The sequence below is a fragment of the Pan paniscus genome, chromosome 1 (assembly GCF_029289425.2).
Source record: "Pan paniscus chromosome 1, NHGRI_mPanPan1-v2.0_pri, whole genome shotgun sequence".
NCBI classification, from domain to species: domain Eukaryota; kingdom Metazoa; phylum Chordata; class Mammalia; order Primates; family Hominidae; genus Pan; species Pan paniscus.
Genome location: NC_073249.2, coordinates 8922189 through 8937228, shown reverse-complemented (window position 1 = coordinate 8937228; position 15040 = coordinate 8922189). Strand labels below are relative to the sequence as shown.

Genomic DNA, 15040 nt, shown 5'->3' with positions numbered 1-15040 from the left:
CTGTAAATATAGTACAGAATGACTCCTTTTCTCTTTTAATACTCTCCTGTATAATGTTGTTGGTGTTTTTACTTGCAGCCCCTTTTACTAACATTTTGTGTACTTAATTACCCCTGTAAGTAAAGCTTTTCATAATTAGGATGGAATTTTGCCTGCTTTTTTCTAGTGCCAACAAAAGAAACTAGCATGTTCTTCATGCTAGAAGCTAGAATCTGAGTTGAAATCCACTTGCAGCTGAGTGCTTTTTAAATGATCAGCTTTTCTTCAATGGCCTAGATCGGCACAAGGCTCCATAGAAATTGGCTTTGGGTTGGTCTCCATCCTTTGAACTGGCACGGAAAGACACAGTAACTTGTTTTGTTTTGAAAGCTAGATTGCAGTATTCCCCCAGTGATGCCAGACTGACTTGGCTGTTGTTTTGTAAGTAAAAACTTTCCTATTCCAGTAATGCCAGCCTTCTTCTCAATACTGCCACACACGAAGCAGGTAGACACACAGCTATTCCAAAAACAAGAAAACAAAACAAAAAACTCTCTAATTTGACCATCTCTTTGCGTTCCACATTAAGCCTTCCAAAAAATAAAACAATACAAACTTGCCAAATATAAGACCAAAACAAAGCTTTTTCTTTTTAAAATGATTGAAAATGTATTTCGCTGTGTTTCTACCAATGTGAACAAAGCTTGACTGTATTAAAAAATCTGATCATTATAAAATGCAGATGAAGAAGATCAAATGGCAAGGTGGTTTCAGTTTATTCTGAATATTTTAGTGACAGAAAGTTGAACAGGAAGGAAACAGGTGTTAGTGTAAAATACACAGTTTAAAAGCAAATTATACCATCGGCTAAATTAGAATCATTTATTTAACTAGGAGGAAAAGCACAGCTTCTGAATAGTGATTTGAAGGCATAGAAGTTTGAGGGCCTGAGGTGTTTAATCTGGCATGATTTGTGAGGGGCTTGTAGTAGGTACAGTGGTGACTTGAAATAATAATTAGGTTTGAACTGATTCAGTAGTTTTGCATTTTCAAACTTGGATTTAGTTTGGGAGATTTTTTCTACCCAAACAGCATAAAGAGCTTATGTAAGGCAAGCTTCTTTGGGTTTATGTTATTTAATAAATGTCTTCAAGCACTAGAAATAGTGGTTTTGAAGAAGTCCTCTTGTCACATCTATCCGGTCTTATCATCCTCTGAGTTTATCCCTTTTAAAAATCCCTCTGTTCTCCAAAGCGTTTGTAGGCACTTCTTGAATTCATTGATCCTCATTGCTTGGTTTCCTTCCTGGTAACATCTTCCGTATGGTTTCTTCACTTTTTCAGATAAGAGTATTACTTATATTCTCTACCATGAGCATCTTAACATTTATGTTGCTGAATCTCTTCCATTTGCTCATTCTTTTTCTTTTTCTTTTTTATTTTTTTTGAGATGGAGTCTTGCTCTGTCACCAGGCTGGAGTGCAATGACGCGATCTCAGCTCACTGCAACCTCCGCCTCCTGGGTTCAAGGGATTCTCCTGCCTCAGCCTCCCAAGTAGCTGGGACTACAGGCACCAGGCACACACCAACCACCAGGCCCAGCTAATCTTTTTTTTTTTTTTTTTTTTTTTTTTTTTTAGTAGAGACAGGGTTTCACAATGTTGGCCAGGATGGTCTCGATCTCCTGACCTCGTGATCCACCCACATTGGCCTCCCAAAGTGCTGGCATTACAGGCGTGAGCCACCGCACTCAGCCTCTTTTTCTTAATTTGAAATTATGCAACACTATGGAGTTGAAAACCTGCTTAAAAATATCTTTTTCATACACGTATACTTTAACAAATCCAGGCCATGTCAGCTTCTGATGTTTCTAACAGGAAAGAACACATCCCTCTTAACTACACTTAACATTTTAGATTGTTCAAGAATCTCTACTCTTTTCTGTATTCATGTTGAGATACAATTAGCATCTCATGTATGGCAACCAGGATTGCATGCAAAATTCTAGAAAGAATCTATAACATATGACTCATACCAAACAGTAATTTGTTTTCAGTTTGCCCTCTTTTTTTCTTAATCCAACTTAATAAGTCATGTTTGCCATTCTTGAGGTTACTAATATGGTTTCACAGATTTCAGTACCCTGTTTTAATAACCACGGCATTCCTTCCTTGTAATAGTCTACTATACATTTTTTTTCCCCACTAGGCCACCCAGGACTTTGTTGAATCTGTCACATCCTTACTGTTTTTCTTACTCATCTTACTGTGGCCTTGCTGTTTTGCTCAGATATTTATTTTATCTTTTCTGTGTGTTTACTCACATCAACATCGTAGTTTTAAAATGTAAGCTGTTGTAAATTTCTAGTGGTTTATTGTTGCCCACGCTTTTTAAAAATTCATTCATTCACTGTAACAGCCACTTAATAAATTCAGATTATTAGAAAACTACTGTGTATGATGGCCGGGCTCAGTGGCTCACTCCTGTAATCCCAGCACTTTGGGAGGCCAAGGCAGGTGGATCACCTGAGCTCAGGAGTTCAATACCAGCCTGACCAACATGGTGAAACCCCGTCTTTACTAAAAAGACAAAAATTATCCGGGCTTGGTGGCGGGCACCTGTAATCCCAGCTACTCAGGAGGCTGAGGCAGGAGAATCTCTCAAACCCTGGAGGTGAACAGAAGTTGCAGTGAGCCGAGATCGCACCACTGCACTCCAGCCTGGGTGACAGAGCGAGACTTCATCTCAAAAAAGAAAAAAAAAAAAAGACTGTGTATGGGTCTGTCTTCCTTTTAAATTTCTTTCTCAAAGCGTGTAAAACCATCTCTCTTGCTAAGACTATTCTACTGATTTTTAAATTTAATTCCACAGAAGTCATCTAGAGGAAGTGACATACTATTGTGCTGAAGACTCATGCTGAGTTTAAGAGAAAAATTCACATTGGAAAGATGTTGCTTATTCTGAAAAACTCAATACATAAATCCTACAAAGAATAGGACCACCTCATTAATTCATTAGGGATAAAACCAGCCTATGATATTCCTCCTCTTCCTGTATGCGCATAAAAAGAACTAGAAGCAACAGGCAGGCGGGCTCACACATTGCACATTGGCCCCCTCCCTCCTTAACAAGCAAAATAGCCCATTTTAGTGATCCAGAAACCCTGGAAATGGATTCTTTACAACTATTGACGATACCCACTGGCAATGATGGTGTATATTTCATAGTTACTTTAAAGTCCCAGGCAGATGTGATTCAGCCTTTCAGATGGATGAAAGGGATGTTGGAAGGATAGAATTTTTGCAGGGCATGAATTCATTATTTCTTGGATCTTTTTAACTGATAAGGTATTTTAAACTCATAGACAACCGTGAGTTTAAATTCATTCCTTTCCACCTATTCCAGTCAGACTTCCCTTGAGCTCATAGTGCCAGCTGGTTTTTCTAGGGGGACAAAGCGGAAAAAAAAAAGAGGCAGAAAAAATTCGAACAAATTATTGAATTTTTTTGCATTAACAACCTCCTCAGGTGACACTCATCCCCCCTACCCTCGCCATGATTCTTACCTTCTTCCCGATGACCCCTGAAAAGAGGAGAGAAAGGTGAGAAGGGCCAAAGAAATTTTACACAATGGGCAGAACTTCTGTCGGAGAAGATATCAAGGGTGTAGAGATCTTCCAGAAAAGGGAAAACCCATTGTAGAAGAAAGGGAAACAGGCCTTGGAAGGGTGAGTGCACCTGAGCATTGTATGTGAAGATGCTGATTTGTCTCTTTAGCCCAAATCCAGTCTGAGTTTGCATGTCTGTATCTTTTCCACCACAAAGAGACATATATCTTGCTTGCCATAATTGTGATGTTGGACAATAACCACATGATTTCTGCTTTAGGAGATGTGTAAAAAACTTTCTGTCATCACCACCAACCCCCCCACTACAAATGTGTGTATCAGCCTCCCCACAGATTAGCTATAATTAGAAAACCATGTTGAATCACGTTGAGTCAGATGAGGATAACTTCTGTATTCCCTGTATCCCTGAGGAAACTAAGGTTTATTCTCTTCATGACAAGCTAGTTTCCTTACTTTATTTCTCCAGTTATGTTTTAGCAAACCAATTATATAAAAATATTTTTTTCATATACTTACAAACTTTTAAAAATCCTGGCCATGTCAGCTTCTAATGTTTGTAAGAGGAATGAGTACATCCCTCTTAACTACACTTACAATTTCAGATTGTTCAAGGATCTGTATTCTTTTCTGTATTCCATGTTGAGCTACAATTAGCATCCTGTGTATGGCAACCAGTATTGCATGCAAAATTCTTCAAAGAATCTATAACACATGACTCATACTAAAGAGTAATTTGGTATTTATACAAACTAAAATTATTCTCTTTCCTGCCTCTACTTTAGTTTTTTGGCTTCTAATTCAAAAATGAGAAAGGGGGAAAAGATGAAGTCTAAGATATTGCGATAAATCAAGAGTGACTTCTTTCTGTCCAGGGTATACTCATATACAAGTTGAGAAAGAGTGCATGGACGTCATCTTTGCACGATTAAATAGAAAGACTTCTAAGCCAAGATATCAGTCTATGGTGAAGTTAATATTGCTATGATATTCATTTGCTTTTCATTTTAAACGCTCCTTTTATTTGGATCAGATTTTGATTTTTAAATAATTTAATTAATTTTTTTTTTTTTTTCAGAGATGAGGGTCTCTCTCTGTTTTCCAGGCTGGAGTGCAGTGGTGTGATCATCGCTCACGACAGCTTCAAACTCCTGGGCTTAGGTGATTCTTCTGCCTCAGCCTCCCAAGTATCTGGGATTATAGGTGCATGACACCATGACTGGCTAATTAAAATTTTTTTATTATTTTTTTTAGAAATGGGTTCTCACTATGTTGCCCAGGCTGGTTTCAAAATCCTGGGCTCAAGTGATCCACCCACCTCGGCCTCCCAAGTTGCTGGCATTACAGGCATGAGCCACTGTGTCCAGACCCCAGATTAGTTAGTTGTGTAATCTTGCATCAGTGAAGGGCATAAACCTCAAGCTTTTCCTGTCTTCTGGTGAAGTCAACCAGTACCTTTGAGAATAAGGAGCCATCTCCCCTCTTCTTCCTCTGCCCCATATCAAAGTTGGCCTGGCAGAAAAAAATCCCACCCAGAATGTCTGGTAATGTATTCATTAGTCACTCCTGATCATTCAGATGTTTCTTTTTTAAGTTTCTAGTTTTTTAATATCTTAGATTATTCATGTCTATTGTATCATGTGTGAGGGTTTCTTCTTCCCCAGGAGAGTGTTTTTGGTGTGGAATTACCTTGTACCCGTTTGGAGATAGACACAAAGGAGGTGGGTGTGTGATTCATGCTTGAGCAAATTTACTCTATGCATGATCTGCGGTGAAAGTTGAAGCCTAGGATTCTGCTGATCATTATGGCGTTTTTTGCATGACTTCAGCTCTTTGCACTCATTCAGTTCTATTGGTAGAAAGGTGATTTCCTTTCAGATGTGACCTGAAAATGGAATTTTTTCTCATCTCCCTAGCACCATCCATACTGTTTAGAATGGAAGCTTTTAGCTTTAGTGACTCTCACTCTCGCCATGCCTTTAACTACATACTTCAGGCCCCTAATACAGTGGGACACCCCATGGTATTGCCTCGTCGCCAGCATTAAAGATTATGTGTTCCAGAATCATTAGACTTTTTGAAAAGACCCCTGTGTTAGTTTTGCACTGTTATAAAGGAATACCTGGGACTGGGTATTTTACAAAGAAAAGAGGTTTATTTGGCTCATGGTTCTGTAGGCCACACAAGCAAGGCACCCACATCTGCTCAGCTTCTGAGGAGGCCTCATCACCTTCTGCCATGAAGGTTTTACTCACGGCAGAAGGTGAAGAGGGGAGCAGGGATGTCTCATGGTGAGAGAGGAAGCAAGAGAAAGAGGAGGAAGTGCCAGCCTCTTTTTAACAGTCACATCTCGTGGGAACTAATAGAGTGATAACTCACTCATTCCCATGAGGAGGGCACAAAGCCATTCATGAGCGATCCTCTCCCATGACCCAGTCACCTCTCGCTAGGACCCACCTTCAACAGTGGAGAATCACATTTCAGTATGAGATTTGGAGGGGACAAACATCCAAACTATATCAGCCATATAAAAATTAAACTCTTCCAGGGATTTCTTTCAGGGATTTTGTTTTCCTTTTTGCTACTTTGGGTTTAACTTTTTATGGAAGTGCCTTTACAAAGTTAAGTGACTTATTCTTTATGTCTTCAGCAAAGTCAATATTGCTTCCACTAATGGTAGCTAAGGACAGGAAGGATGTGAGTTTTTGTTGTTGTTTTTCACATAGCTGGGAATAGTCATGGAATAGGCTAGGATTTGGATCTTAGTTTCTTAAGCCACATTTCTACCTCTTATCTCATGAAACAAAACAATGATTTAAAGACTGGGCTAACAGTTCTGTCTTTCTAAGAGTTTGTTTGATTGCTGACTGTCCCTGTTGATGGTTCTTGTGCGGATAATTAACAGGTATAGTCAGATAAGTTGCCACCAACTTAGAAAACAGTCAGGGATCTTTTTTTAAGAGCTGCTTACAGTTGTTCAAATCAGCCTTGACTCAGCTCTGCATACCAGCTGCTGGTGACCCCAGCTTGCCCCTTTGCACAGACCATGTGATTTTAGTGTCAAGGTCTTGTCCGTTATCAGTTTCCTACCCTGTAGAACTGCTGTTACGCATTTTGTTTACTGATATGCATTTTCAGTATCTTTCCCTTCTCTGGATTTTTCGAAATAGACTAATTAAATACCGCAGCTGGTCTTTTTATCTTGGGATGGAATCACTTACAGAATGGGACACGTCTTCCTCTTAGATTGAGTCATGGTGTGGTGACAGAAGGGAATTTCACTGGAGCATTAAGATAATCAGAGACTCCATGTGGCATTAATTCACTCCATTACTGTTTATTGAAGAATAACTGTGTGCCAAGCACTGGGCTTAGTACTTTATCTTGGGAGGGGTGGGCGGGGTAGGGGGCAAATTGCAGAATAAGACTGGGCTTTGAGAGAGATTGGAGTTGAGTGATACATGCAGAATTCTAGAGGATACTTGAGTTTCTTTGCCTACTTGCTGCCTTAAATTTAAGAGAATTACACTAGGCTTGGGAAAACAAACTTTCATAATCCCAAATAGCATCTGATTCTAAAATTGCTTTTATTTGACTTCTCAATGAGTCTTTTAAAAGATGATTTGCTTCCTCAGGGTTTTGATCTGGCTGTGTTTGTTTCTATGAACACATTGTCTACAGATTCTAGGCATTAAGCAGAATAAACTAGCTGGAAAAATCCAACCCAGAAATAAACATTCGCCTGTAGTCATTTCCAGCAAATGCTTGTATACTTATCGAAAATTCAAATTTACTTTTAACTAAATACCTTTATGCAGCTGACTGTAGTGCTTTGGGGAAGATAATGGTGTTCAAATAAGGTAATGATGATTGAGAAGAAAGGACTGATTTGAGGAACATTTAGGAGTTAGAATGACATCATTTAGCTATCTATTAGATAATCATTCAATAGAGATATTTATGGAAACTTGAAATATGTTTAACATTGTGTATCCTTATAACCACTGCTTCTGAATGTTCAGCCAGTGATCTTGGGTAAAACATTAAAACTTATTTGGTGAATACCTAACAGTGTATCTCTTCATCATGTGTATGTATCTGTAGATGTGGTATTAGAAACCACTGACACATATAATGACTTTTCAAGATATTTAACTAGTTTATAGGCTCCTGCGTGACTTATTTAATCTTGTGATTTTGTTCTGAGGTAGCTAATAATTTTATCATAACAAGGTAAATTTTTAAGAAAATTATTGAAAAGTATGAAGTTTTTATTTGTTCGTTTCATTAGTTGCTCTGCTAGAGTTACAAACAAGTACAATTACATTGGAAATCTACTTCATAGTAAATACTCAGGTTCAAATACATTTACCCTAGGACCCAGTAGTCATAGGAGTAGCATTACTTGAAAAACCCTAAACTGCAAACCTTCTAAATATCTATCAATATTAGATACACGGCGGAATAGTAACAATGAAAAATAGCAATCTGTTATACTCAACAACAATATGAATTTTACAGGCAAAAGCCATTATAAACAAAGTGTTTCCATTTATGATGTTCAAGAACAGGCAGAAGTTATCTGTGACGATAGAAGTTAGAAGGAGACTTTTGTGTGGGGGAGTATTGAAAGGAAGGAGGTATAAATGGAGCCTTCAGGAGTGCTGATAATGTCCTATACAATGATCTGAGTGATAGTTACAACGATACATTTGTAAGCAATAATTAAATGAACTCTATACTTGAGTTTTGTTCACTTTACTATAGAATAACAATATGTTAAAAACTAAAATTTCTTAATAGTGGCCACTTTAGAAAAACTTTTTATTGAACAGCAAAACGCTAATTTGAGACTCTGGGACAATAGAGTTGAAGATGTCCTCAGGGATAGGAATAATGAATGATTTGGCTATTGTTGGACGAGGATGTGATAGAATTGTTTAACACAATATGATAAATTTCTTCAAATGGATTTGTTAAAGAAAGGAAAAATGCTAAATATATGATCCCCGAAAATGATGCCATCAGAAAGAAGACTATTTGGTCTGTAAAGGCTTAAAATCACATGTTGAAATTTTTATTCTCTAAAAATGAGCATCATAAATTAACTCACTGACATGCCACTGTTTATCTCTCTTTAACTTCCAAACTCTAGGAGGTCTTTGAAGAATCAGCCACTTGCTTATTCAGTATGTCATTTCTAGAAATAAAGATTGTAGACTTGCAAGGAAGCTGGACATGTCTTCCTCCATAGGATAGGGTCAAATCCAGTTTTCATCTTTGTGTCTTCACAGTGCTAAAAGCACCAGCGTACTCTATGGATGGAGCAAGAAATCAAATCTTGTCCCTATAAAAGGGCCAGAAAGAAACATCAGGCCATTGGCCAAAGAGCAGGAAGTGAAGCAAAACGCCTGAATACCGAATGACCATTTACTAAATCATTAAAAGTTTATTATGTGATTCTAGTCAATAAACATATGCTAAGTGATTCATTTGTTTTCTGAATATTTAACATCTTCTCTATCAAACTTTTCATCTAAATTTATCATAGGCATTTTGTTGTTGTTATAACTACAAAGGAAGGGAACTATTTTGGTTGTTATTTGTTTTTCATAATTTCCCTGAAATTGAGCAATACATAAGACAGAATATTCAGATGGACCTTACTGTCTAAGGTTTGCTTTCTAGTTAACAATTTGAAAACTAGTTTATTCTCTTTATATTCTGTCTGCCTGTATTAATTGTATTTGATAACACAGGGCATTAAGGAAATAGTGGGGAAAATGAGGTACCGTGTGTCTCATTCCTTGGCAGGAGTGTGCTCTCCATATGGCTGAGAGGTAGTGTGGAATAGTGGTCAAGGGGGTAGAGCCTGGAGCCAGACTGCCTGGCTCATGTCCTAGCTCTGCCACTTTATGGATATGTGACCTTGAACAGCCACTTCTGCTGTAAAATGTGGACTGTAGTGGTACCTGTTTCACTGGATTTTGGCAGTGATTACAAGGAAGAATAAACTAAAGCCCTTTATTATGCACCAAATAATGTTCTCTGAATACATACTTGCTACAACATAATAATAAATATGCACATGGTCTCAATAAGAGTCTTTTATTCCTTTGTGGTTGTCATTAACCTTATTACCTGCATCATGTCTTTTATTTGTGATGATTAATATCTCTCATTGAGGCAACGAAGTACAAAGTGAGATGCTGATGCCTGTATTTTGTAGACACATACTTGATATCCAAATATTTTTGGCAATATCACGAAACATTTAGATATGGTGCTCACAATGTATTGGTTTTCTTATATTTTAATTTTTATTGTAAACTTTGATGCTTCTAACTGAATTCTAAGTGCTGAAAACATAATATGAAAATTATAGATAGGATACATATCTAAAACCAGATTTTTAGAGGGAATTCTGAAGGGAAAAATATAGCTCAGCAGACTTGTATGCAACCAGATAGGTGAAACATTGTTTTCTCCTTTCCAAGATATTTGAAATAGCGAAGGTCCAAATTATATCTTGCAAATGTTTTTCATGCCAAAATTGGCTAGACTGGCAAAAAGATATGTTCAAAGAATAAAAGATTGCAATGTTATTTTAATTTCAAGGAGTTTAAACATCTGTGCATATTTTCTTTTTGCTTTAAAGAGTGGAGACTTAGGATAGTTGGTTTAAATTAGAAAGGCATTTTGTTTTAAGAGCTTGCTGATACTGCAGCATTATAGTGCCTGTTACTGTGATATTTTTAAACAAACTGTGAAATTTAGAAATGCAACCTGCTAGAATAAAACCCTTAATAAAATATATACCTAATGCCATTTTGTTTCTTCATCGGTTTGTTTGGAATCACTTTGGTGTATTTTCAACTCTTGATTTTTTTTTTATTGTATTTTTTTTTTTTTGTCAAGGTCATCCTAAATGTTTCAACTTTTTCTAAGAAAGGAAAAGTTAATATAAATAAGAAATTGAGTTTCTAATTCCTTTAAACTTATCCCTTTAAAGAAAAATATCAAAAAGCCAAAGAAGTTCCCTTGGTTTTTTGTTAGCAAATTCCTGTGCTGTATTTAGTGTTGTGTTATGGCAGAGGTGTGTGTGCACATGGCTCTCAGGGCCTGCCTACAGCAGAGGACAAGTGAACTTTGGAGTCAGACTTAGCTGACAGGAAATCCCAGCCTGCCTCTCTGGCTTGGGTCTTTCAGCAATTTTTCATACTGAACATCATTCATTTCTGTGACTCAATACATAATAGTTATTATTTTTACAGATGTGATTTATGCGTATCACGCTGCTGGGACATTTAATTACTCTATTCAACTTGACTGTATTTAGAAAAGGCTATGGCGCTACTCCTCTTGTTTAACAGCTTCTATTCTAAGAGAAGAATCTAACCATTGATTGGGTTGGATCATAAGTGTGGCTAATCTTGTAGGCTAGGTAGGTATCATTTTCTTTATTTTAGTGTGCCTTGCTTTTTTTTTTTTTTTTTTTTTTTGAGACGGAATCTCGCTCTGTCACCCAGGCTGGATCTCGCCTCACTGCAAGCTCCGATCTCGGCTCACTGCAAGCTCCGCCTCCCGGGTTCACGCCATTCTCCTGCCTCAGCCTCCCGAGTAACTGGGACTACAGGGGCCCACCACCACGCCCGGCTAATTTTTTGTATTTTTAGTAGAGACGGGGTTTCACCGTGTTAGCCAGGATGGTCTCGATCTCCTGACCTCGTGATCCGCCTGCCTCGGCCTCCCAAAGTGCTGGGATGACAGGCGTGAGCCACTGCACCTGGCTAGTATGCCTTTCTTAAAATCAACTGGAACACGTATGTCTTAGAGTTTACCAAATCGCTTTTATATAACATGCATTTGCTTCTTTTTAAAATGACACATCTTTCATGTCTGACTTGATTTCTGGTTTAACAGTGATTTATAATGGTATATTGAATGGCAAAAGATAGTCGAGGGAGCTATTGTTATCAAGAAACAATGGAGAAGTCAGATGGACACTAGTTTTTACTTGGTGGGAAGATGTCCTGCAGACTTACTTGCACATATTTGAAATTCTTGCTTCTAGTTTGTTAGAACAACCCAAGGAATGGGACCAGGAGACTGGTATCAGGATCATAGACTAAATAAGAATGAAAGCAGGAACCAAGAAGATGGTGTCAGGAGAGATTGAAACAACCTACTCAGTTGAGGAACAACCTACTCAGTTGAAGAACAACATCCAGATGATGTTACAACCAGGAGACACAGCTCTCCAAACTTAAGTCTAAAATATACATCAAGACAACCAAATGAGAGAGACAGTCTAGGAGAGCGCAAGAGGCTCTTCTTGGTAACCTTACCAAATTCCACAGCTGTCAGTCTCCTTCTGAGGCTGACTCAGACCCAAAGGCAGGACAAACAAAGCAAGACGCTTTCACCCACACCATAGCTTGATCCTCTGCCAAGAGGCACATCTGGGACCAAGTTCAGAAGCAGGCTTCTAGATTCTTAATCAGTGAGAGGTGTCAAATGTCACCTCACCAATTAGCAAACTGTAATTCTGCTTTGCTTCTGAGATTGAATCTAGGCTGCCCGAGTAAAGAGGATTGTCTGGTGCCAACCAGATAGTCTGGAGATACCACTTGTGGGCATGGTCAGTGTCAGTGCCTTCTGTAGTCTGCAGTGCCTTGGAATGCTGTTGGATGCCTGTGAGATCAGCCACCCTCCCCTGAGGCTTACCATTAATCTCGAGTAGGAGAATACGGTAGTGTAAATAAGACTGCTGTCTTCCTTGGTTGCGGGAGTAGACCGAAAAAAAACCAAAAAACAAAAAACCCTGATAACCTCTTGCTCTGCAAAATCTCATGCAAGCATTCTTCACTTTTGAGTGTAGACTAGTTAAGATTTAAAATGACTGCTGTTTTCATGAAATAGTATCAGACAGTTCAGAAAAGGCTCATGGTTCCTGATTCTCATTGGGTCAAAAATCTAGAGATGAATTTATCTTTCCAAAGTAAGAAAACTGAATCCAAATCAAAGTTATGAGATAGCCAACAACAGTATGTCTAAAGAGTTCTTGGAGAAATCACACTTTGTAAATTCCCAAGGGGGCAGGAGTTGGCCAATGTATGGGTTGTTCTCCTTCTTAATTTTAGATGTTTATTTCTTATCGCCTTCTATTGTCTCTGCTGTTCCTCTTGTTGGAATAAACTCAAGTGATTTTACAACATCATAAATATAACTGCTGGTTATTGGATTACAAAATAAAACACTAGCACCTGGCATTTGCAAGACATTTTATGCTTTGAAAATATTTTATACTTTACCGAATTTGTTTATCTCAAGTTATGGGAATATTGCATATGGATTATTAACTGTATTCTACAGGTAGGAAAATTTAGATCTTGAGGCCAAGGAGCTTGTCCAAAGTTACATGGATGCTAATTTAGGCAAAGACATGTCCTGAAATATGGATCTCCTACTCTGATACAGATCAAATCATTGGAAATCTTGAGTTTGGGAATTGTTCTCTTTGCCTTTCCTTCTATTCTTACATCTCTTGTTCACTTTGGATTTACTATTTCATATTTACTTATATGCTCCTGGTCATTAGGGTATTCTTGGGTGCATTTGATAGCTCTTATTCCTTGAGTACATTGCATACCTCTGGATATACCACCTTATGCTCTAATGTCGTTTGAGAAACAACAGTTTTCACATTCTGAGGTTCTGCTTTGAAATTTACCTTAATTCATCTCTATCATTGAGTAATCTTATCTTTTTCTCTTCAGAGAAAGATTTGCCTTATTGGATCTGGCCACTTATCCCTTATTTAATGTCCACTTTTCAGCAAGGTCATGACATTGCCATTTCAGAAGAAAGCAATATGCTCTCTTAACTAGGAATCAGGAAACTAAAACTTTTGTTGTGACTCTACATTTAGACTGTGTGCAAATTATTTACTAGCTTGTAAAAAATTGTGAGATTTTACTAGCTTATAAGAAATTGTGAGATTTTACTAGCTTGTAAGAAATTGCAAGACACTTCAAGTTATCTCTATTGGATATTTAATGTGGAGCTCTTTGATGTCATCTTAATTAGCTAATATTCCATGTGACACATATAAAATGCATACTATGTTTAAACTTCCGAATTAGCAATAAACACCATGTTGACTGATCAAATAATTATTTAAATGTGGTTTTGGCTACTTGTGTAATAAATATAGTTCACATAAACTTTCTACTATGTCTTGATATGATTCTAAGTTACAGAAGATATTATCTTGCAGTTCTTGAATTTAATAGTAGAATCACAGTTCAACCATTATTCAAATACTTCCTTTTCAAAAGAAGTATTCAGTGGTTCCCAAATCTGCACCAGCATCAGCTGTGGTATTTTTTAAAACATACATATTCCAGGGCCCTACTCTAGAGAAAATTGACTTTTCAGAAGGGAGAGCAGGATCCTTTATTTAAGAAGGTACCTAAGTAATTCTGATGTCTAGCCAAGGTTGGTTGTCTAACCATTTTTCCAAGTTTATTGTGGGACATCTAAGCTGGGCATAGCAGTTTAAACAAGGTTTACTTATTCAGCGGACATTTTTGGATGCTTACAATATATCAATCATTGTGCTGAGTACTACAGTAAGCAATATGATACAGAGTTTGTCTAGAGGTAATTATACTTTAGTGAAAATTGCCCCCAAATCACTTTATCATGTATATGTTGCAGTAGGAGAGTATATGGTCTCAAAAGAGTAAAGAAGTGGCTCCTAAGTCAGCTCCTGTAAGAGTTCTGTGGGAAGTAGAGGGATGTTCAGGAGAAGCATCACAGTGGAATGAGACTTGAACATTCCTGTCCACTGAATAGTCAGAGTTTGTCATTTTGAAAATAGAAAATAGAAGAGAAATACATTATCAGGGGCCACTAAATATCTGTTAAAAGGGGAGTGACAGGATGAAGGCAGTACAGAATGCTGGGCTGAGAGCAGGACTGAGATCCTAGAGGCAGAATCCCACGCTACCCGTACTCTCTGGGAGGAAGTGATGAGAACTTGCAGCAGGGTGGTGGTAGTGAAAGAGAAGAATGAAAGACAAGGAAGCATCAGTGGAACTTGATGTGTGGCTGGATACCAGAAATGCAGAGGAAGTTAGTCAAAGATTCCCGTCCTGATGACTGGAGATCTTGGTATCACTGACTGAGCTCTAGGGGTTGTGAAATAGAGCTCATTAGGCAGAGGATGATAAGTGTCTGGTTTTTTTATGGTCTTCCGTGCATTTACCCTACTGCCTAGCACAATGCCTGATGTGTAGTAGGGGTATTAGTTAAAATACTGGTTTGGTGGTCTCTGTTGTGACTTGTAAAAGATGAAAAGTTAATTTTATCTCTCTCATGGAGAAATCTAGGCAGGTAAGTGCCCAGGGAGGTGCAGTGCCTGTGTTCCATC

General features: G+C 37.9%; 1 protein-coding gene across 7 annotated transcripts in view; it reads left to right on the top strand.

Moving 5' to 3' along the window:
- FMN2 (formin 2) overlaps positions 1-15040 on the top strand; it is a 391989-nt gene that overhangs the window by 141308 nt on the left and 235641 nt on the right. The window contains exon 7 of one of the 7 annotated variants that reach the window (XR_010109223.1): positions 3506-3705. The exons of 5 other annotated variants lie outside the window; for them this stretch is intronic. Coding sequence is in view for 1 of the 2 variants with exons in the window: in XM_063594660.1 (XP_063450730.1) it covers positions 8898-8903 (6 nt within the window). In the remaining variant the exon portion in view is untranslated. Of the gene's footprint in view, positions 1-3505; positions 3706-8897; positions 14493-15040 lie in introns of those variants that run through there. One more of the 7 variants, XM_063594660.1, reaches the window with a different exon arrangement.